Source organism: Palaemon carinicauda, chromosome 14 (assembly GCF_036898095.1).
Source record: "Palaemon carinicauda isolate YSFRI2023 chromosome 14, ASM3689809v2, whole genome shotgun sequence".
Taxonomy (NCBI): domain Eukaryota; kingdom Metazoa; phylum Arthropoda; class Malacostraca; order Decapoda; family Palaemonidae; genus Palaemon; species Palaemon carinicauda.
In genome coordinates this window covers 27,282,668-27,289,580 of record NC_090738.1, presented here as the reverse complement: position 1 = coordinate 27,289,580, position 6,913 = coordinate 27,282,668, and the positions used below count along the sequence as shown (strand labels likewise).

Sequence of the window (6,913 nt, the reverse complement as noted above, 5' to 3'; positions counted from 1 at the left end):
ACATATTTTACCATATACATTTTATCACACATTATAATGGCACTATTAGAGCAAGTGTGATATTAGTCTATAGTCTTTTAATTTATCAAAGCTTTAAACAAAATTGTTAACAAATATAATGAATCTTGTATAATTGAGGTTAAAAAATTCTCATAACATTTTATATTCTGCTGTAAAATGCACTACTTGATATAATTGAAGTCTACCGTTTCATATAGTTAACATGAAACATAATTATGTGGCAATATTGATTGATACTCATTTCACTTAAATGCAAGAGCATTATATATATAGTATTTTTATTTAGGGGAACAGGACACAAAACTGGAAACTGAATTCACTTTCTTTGTTTTCCCTTTTGACGGACTCGTTTTTACATCTGATTCCCTCATCAAACACATCTGTCGCTTTTATCATTTCATGATAGTTAAAGAAAAACTGTTTATCCTCAGTGGTTTTCTTTAAAGCATAGGAACTATTCCCTTCAGCATGGTTTGTTTAAAATGAGATCATGAGTTTTGATACAAAATTGGCATATGTCATCAAATAAACTTTTACTGTAATGTGTAGTCTTTCCACACAATCTTAAGGCTTAGTTCTACACTATTGTACATTGGTATGAAAAAATCATGAGACTGTAACCTATGATGATTGTTAAGTTCATTTATTTTGTTACTTTATAAGGAAGAAAACTATATAAAACCAATTTTTAATGTTAACTGTACAATATTTCGAAACTAAATTAATTTCTATTTCATATCAATTTGGGTCACCATCACACTGAAATTCTATTATAAGACTATTAAGAGCACCAACATACTGATTAAATGTATCATATTCTACAAACTTACAACTTGATATTAACATGCACTTATGTTGTACTGTACCTCATTTCAGTAAAATATCAATGCAGTGTAAAAGCAATGTTCACTTAGACTTAATGTCTTTTATCACAAGAATCCTGGTGTCACTTTGACATGACTATTTGTGGAAGCACTAATAAATTTGAATTGGGCAATGAACATAATTTTACATTATTGTGGATATGATTTTAGGCTGTGCAAAGACAATGGTTTTATTTTTATTTTATTTTTTGAGGGGAATGAAATTTTTTTCTAGTCCATACATCTCCTCATAAACGGCAAAACTTCAATATTAGCTGCTTCATATATAATCCTTTGAAAGCAGCACAGCACTGATAGTTTTCTTGCCATACGGGAAAACCATTGTGGTTTTGTTTATGGGTTATTTCAGTTACCAAGTCACTGACACCATTGACCATACTCTCACTCTCTCCAACATATCTTAAATTAGAGATCACAATAGCAAAAACAGCCAACAATATTTGGAATGTCCAGAATCTTAATAGATCACTGTGGATTTCATCAAAGTCCTACGTTTCTGTAATTTCCACAGGTGGGAAAACCAGCTGGAGCTTTTGGTATATCTGTGTCCTCTCCAACTTTTATTATCATGCTCATTCCTGCTTCGGAGTGGAATAGCAGATGACAGTGCAGTAACCAGTACCCTATTTGGAGAAAAGTGGAAGTAATATCAGTGATAATTACCATACAAACATCATCATTTTTATTGTAATGTAAACTCTATAACAGAAAAGCAACCATGCACCACAGCATTCATTATAACAAGCCTGTTGTTCTTAAATTTTTTCAAAAATTAGTATGCAAATGAATCATAATTGATATCCCAATGATGAAAAACTCATGGGAAAAAGCAAGGAAATAAAGACGGGATAAGATTTAAAAGATTTTTAAATACCACCATAAAATAGAAGTAACTCTCATACTTTACTTATCAAAGTGTTTTCAATATATGAAAATTCTCTGTGATCAGTAGAATCTTGTCAATTTGAGTGTCATATGTGATTACAATATTACTGTACCTGGATTATCTGCTTTGAATCTTACGATTGTGTAACCTCCATCTGGGACTGTCACAGTATCCTTCAAAGGAGGATTTTTATAGTTTTTAGGTAAGCCTCGTTTCCTATCTTCTTCAATGACCTGTAAAAAAAAAAATGTTAGTTCATAAGCATTGAAAATCGATAACATGTTAAAGTTATTTCCCTCATCAAGCCTGTCTCTGTAACCTAACCCTCGTGTAAAACGAGAGCTGACTATACAGTATTCAACCTCAAATTTGCTGATGAATACAGATTGTGAGTTCTATTCCCTGTCTCTTCTTTTTACTATAAAGGAACGTTTATTTGTGAAATAATATATATCTTCGTGGTTATCAACACAGAAATTGTAATCATTGCCATCACAGAGAATGACTTTATAAATTCATTCCATGATGACAGTTAGTGCAATAAATACCTACTTCACTTGACATAAGCAGAGCAATCAATACCAGGATGACAGTCATCATTAAAGCCTGCAATGTAGTCTACAAAATCACCGATGATTGAATATTTGGAAATGCTCTATGTAACAAATAGAAATCTGAAGTTTTCTATAGAGACATTTTCCACACTTTCCATTCACAAGTTTCTTCCATGCCTAGTAAACAAAAAGGATTTACTGTACACTACCTGAATGATATCTTTTGATTACCTGTACCTAAGCATTATCTTTGTGTGTGCAGTACGGTAATATAGATTATATGGTACAATATTACAGTATTTTGTGTATTATATTTTAATGAGAGCCCCCTCAATTTATAAGATGCTGGGACACCTGACTGTCTGATAGTAATAAATCTGATATGTTACATAATCTGATGAGTAACAAAATATAAGTAACATAACTTGATAAGTAGCAAAATCTGATATCAGATTGATGTTACATATCACATTTTGCTACATGTATTATGTTGCTTATTATATTTTCTTGCATATCAGGTTCTGTTACTTATCAGATTTTTTACTTATCAGATATTTTGTTACTTATCAGATTTTTTTACTTACCATATTCTGTTAATATAAAGATATTGTTACTTATCGAATTTTGTTATTTATCAAATTATGTTACTTATCAGATTATGTTAAAAAAACAATTTTATAAGTAACAAAATCTTTAAATTATTAGAATCTAAATAACAGAATCTGATAAGAAAAAAATAAATTGATAAATAGCTAAAAGACTATATTGCATAGCCTACACTTATTCCCTCAAGAGATTACAATGCTAACAGTAATTTCATGCAATTATAGCACATGGAAAACTGCCTAATGCATATATCATCCAGTTTAAGAGATTCATCGTCAACAAGCATTATGTCTGAAAATCAAAATGGCAAAAACTACCATAACAATGTATTTCATATTTTTGATAAAAGTCTTGCCTTCTTTTTAATGTGGAAAGAATATATTTTCTTGAACATTAAAAATTGCTATTATACAGACACCACTTTTGTTGTTATCAGACTTACTTTATTGCGAGTGATAGAAGCACCAACAACATCATTTGGCCTGTCTTGACCAATTACCCAAAACCTACTTCCGTGCAAGTGGATTGGATGGTTTTCATCACCATATTGTCCTGAAATGAACAAGTTAATTAATATGCATGACTTTTATATCAATTGCTTTGAGGTACAGTACTTCGCTAAAATATGTAACATATGAAAAGGTTGTTGAAGGTTGTACAGTGCATCAATATCACTAAAGAAAACCATAGAGTACATGGTGTATTGTTCATCAGACTCATACATGGGAAACTTTTAATGGATCATGTGAACAAACTGACATAACGTGTAAACAAGTGCTTACCTTCGTCTATCAAAACGAGATCCACTGAAGCTCCCAAAGGAACCTTGTACATATGAAGGCATTCACAGTAATCATCATGGCAATTTTTAGAAGGTATTGCAGTGTCAGCATTACACATCCTGTGGTCATTCTGCCCAATGTTGAGGAGTAGAGGCACAGACTGAGGTATGAACGTAAGGTTGTTTATTTGAGGTGTTGGAATCTGCTGTTCTTCTGGCACTGTTTGCAAATAGGAAAAGAAAAATTGCAATTGTTTTTAACTAAAGAAAAATAATTTAGATCAGTATTGTTACAATAGTCTGCCAAAATTTCATTATTGTTTTTAATTTTTATTTTTTTGTCAGTAAAGCATAGCTCATGAATTGTTTCTTTAATAAATACTTTAAGAATTCCATGTAAAGTAAACCCTAGAAAACTAACTAGTTTCTTACTTTGATTAAAATCATAAAATATCTTTGAATAGAAGTGAGCATTGTGAACCCTGCGCATTTCAAAGGCCAGGTAGAAAGTGAAATTTGCCTTGGGATGTGCCATATCAGCTGGGAGAGGCTCCAGTGATTTCAGGTCTTTTGCACATATAAGGTCATCATAGCAAGCACTGTTGATGCTGTTGATTTGCTGCAAATAAACATTTTGGGTAAAAAAATATGTTGCCAAAAATCTCAATACCTCATTTATGTCATTGGCAATATAGTGTTAGTACAGTATTTAGATAATAACAATTAACAAATATTCTATAATATATCACTGTTGTTGGTAATCAGTTCATGTTACACAAACTCAAATTTGAGACTTACCACTCCCTCTGGTGGAATTTCTGTGAAAATAGGTTTAGGTGACATCCTTCGGTGGAGAGCATTTCCATTAACATTGGTACCCTGATAACGGAAGCGCTCATATTCCAGGATTGCAAACTGGTGTGCGGCTGTTACCGCACAATCCACTCCTCCCATAAAGCTCATCCAAAAACCTCCGGACCTATCTTCTGTTGCATGCACTATCACATCAAACCGCTCACCTACAAAATGTCATAGTGAGATTGTTGGTTTTCTAAGACTGAAATACATTGTAGTTAGGAATTCATGATATCAAAAGAATTATAAATATTTGTATTTTTTCATGTGATTCAATTCATGTTACCAAAATTACCTTTATTTATAATGGCAAAAGGAACAATAACTACTATTGTAAATGGATTGGTACAATCCCTTTATTCAATGCAAGCAACTAGCATTATATGTTTACAGTTATTGTCCATAAAATTTCCATTTATGATTCTATCTTACCTGGATAGACAACAAGAGAAGATGTGTTAACAGGAACAATGGGATTCCCATCAGTTTCTATGACCGTCAAGATGTGTTGTTCAATGGAAAAAGTGATAGGACAGTTGAGAACAGCTGTGTTGATTAGTCTCATTCTGTATCGGTTTCCTGCAAGAATTTATAAAAAGATTATACTGTGTAATTATTGGTTATCCAAGTTTAACATATACCACACTGTATCTGTTAAAGCACATTCTTAGGAAATGTAGACTTTTGAAAGAAAATAATTTTCTCATCAAGAACTATGTAAAATAAGTTCATTGAATCAAGACACCTACAGATCCAGAGGGTGAATACTGCTTATGTGCAATATCTTGCATAATGTAATGCAAGTGCCTTAAAGTGCCCAATCAGTCAGCAATGCAATGCTTTCTTTCTTTTAGGGTACATCTATTTTCTTCGCTGTATCTCCTCATCAAGCAGTTCAACTCATTTAAACAATCTACTTTTCAACTTCCCCTTATTTAAAACTAGATAGTCATGCTAACTTTTTGGAAGTCAGTGATTTCATTTAACCACTTTATGATTATAGTTATGATCATTTGAAAGCTTCATCAATGTAACTATAACTTATTAAGAATACCTATATGTAATGTAAATTTCTCAACATAATATTTCACAATTTTGGTCTTCTACCTTTTGTATTTATATACTTGGTACAAATTAGTGAGCACCTGTTGGAATTACATTATTTACCTGGTATAACAGTGAATCCGGTGTATGGAATTGATGCTGCCAATGGTGTTGCATTGAAATGCTAGAAGAAGATTATCATAAAAGTTAGGTATGTCTCATATTGTAGACTTTATTATGCTAAATTCATTGCAAAAATATATTATTAGAAATAAAAAGTCAAGTAGCAGTTTTTCAAGCACTTTAGATTTAAACTTGTATGACTTTTGGTTGTATATACTAAAGCAAAAAGACAGGATAAAGGAACTTACTTGGTGAGGACCTCTGCCATTCACTAACATGGACTCTGGAAAGTCATCTCCTCCACCATAATGTCTTAATGTGTACTTATCTTCCGTTGGGATATGTAACCAGTCATGGAACTGTAAGATTCAGAAATTGTAAACTCTTAAGATTGTTCCTTTGGAAACTTAAATCCTGATAAGCAAATTTTCTTTCAATTTTGTAGAAAGCTAGGAAGATTTGTTTATTTTGTCAATATCATCAAAATTTTAGTATTCTGACATAAAAGAAATGATGGTACTCTAGAATATGAATTGTAGCACTACCATTGGTGACATATAGCTCATGAATAATTACTTTAAAAAAGTAGTGTATGTCAGGTTGGGAGTCAACTTGCAAGAAAACCCTGTATATTTTTTCTATTATGTTTCCTACCATTATATTATGGGAAGGGAGATCATGATCGTATAGATTTATATGTGGATCAGCAGTAGGGGGTTTTCTAATCGTGATTGGGCCAAACACTCCATCTCCTCGGAGAAAACCTGAAAGTATTCCAAATCAAATTAATTCAGATGATGTATAGTACCTCCAATATATATATACCATAAACTGTTCTGTAAATATCACACAAGAGTTCATAAATTTTTATTGGTCTCAAATAGCAGAAAACTGGTAGACCTACCTGTATGAGCATGGTAATAATGGGTTCCAGAACTGGAGGCCCAAAAGGAGTACCTAAAGGAAGTACCCGGATTTATGGGACATTGTGTTACTCCTGCTACACCATCCATAAAGGGAGTCGCTGAAGATTCTGGAGAGGAGGATGCTCTCATCGTAAGGCCATGCCAGTGCATAGTTAATCCTTCGCCTGGTAGGGAGTTCTTGACATCTACAACCACTCTGTCTCCTTCACACACCTGAGGAAAAGGGAAAATCT

At 32.5% G+C, this 6,913-nt stretch overlaps 1 protein-coding gene across 1 annotated transcript in view; it reads right to left on the bottom strand.

Annotated features, from left to right (window-relative positions):
- Positions 1 to 697: 697 nt before the first annotated feature.
- LOC137653498 (uncharacterized) overlaps positions 698 to 6,913 on the bottom strand; it is a 90,472-nt gene continuing 84,256 nt past the window's right edge. Inside the window, exons 5-15 of the mRNA XM_068386952.1 lie at positions 6,659 to 6,893; positions 6,409 to 6,518; positions 6,003 to 6,113; positions 5,755 to 5,815; positions 5,020 to 5,166; positions 4,531 to 4,751; positions 4,165 to 4,351; positions 3,734 to 3,952; positions 3,394 to 3,503; positions 1,904 to 2,024; positions 698 to 1,528 (exon numbers count right to left, since the gene is read on the bottom strand). Coding sequence (XP_068243053.1) covers positions 1,386 to 1,528; positions 1,904 to 2,024; positions 3,394 to 3,503; positions 3,734 to 3,952; positions 4,165 to 4,351; positions 4,531 to 4,751; positions 5,020 to 5,166; positions 5,755 to 5,815; positions 6,003 to 6,113; positions 6,409 to 6,518; positions 6,659 to 6,893 — 1,665 coding nt within the window. The 3' untranslated portion in view covers positions 698 to 1,385. The remainder of the gene's footprint in view (positions 1,529 to 1,903; positions 2,025 to 3,393; positions 3,504 to 3,733; positions 3,953 to 4,164; positions 4,352 to 4,530; positions 4,752 to 5,019; positions 5,167 to 5,754; positions 5,816 to 6,002; positions 6,114 to 6,408; positions 6,519 to 6,658; positions 6,894 to 6,913) is intronic.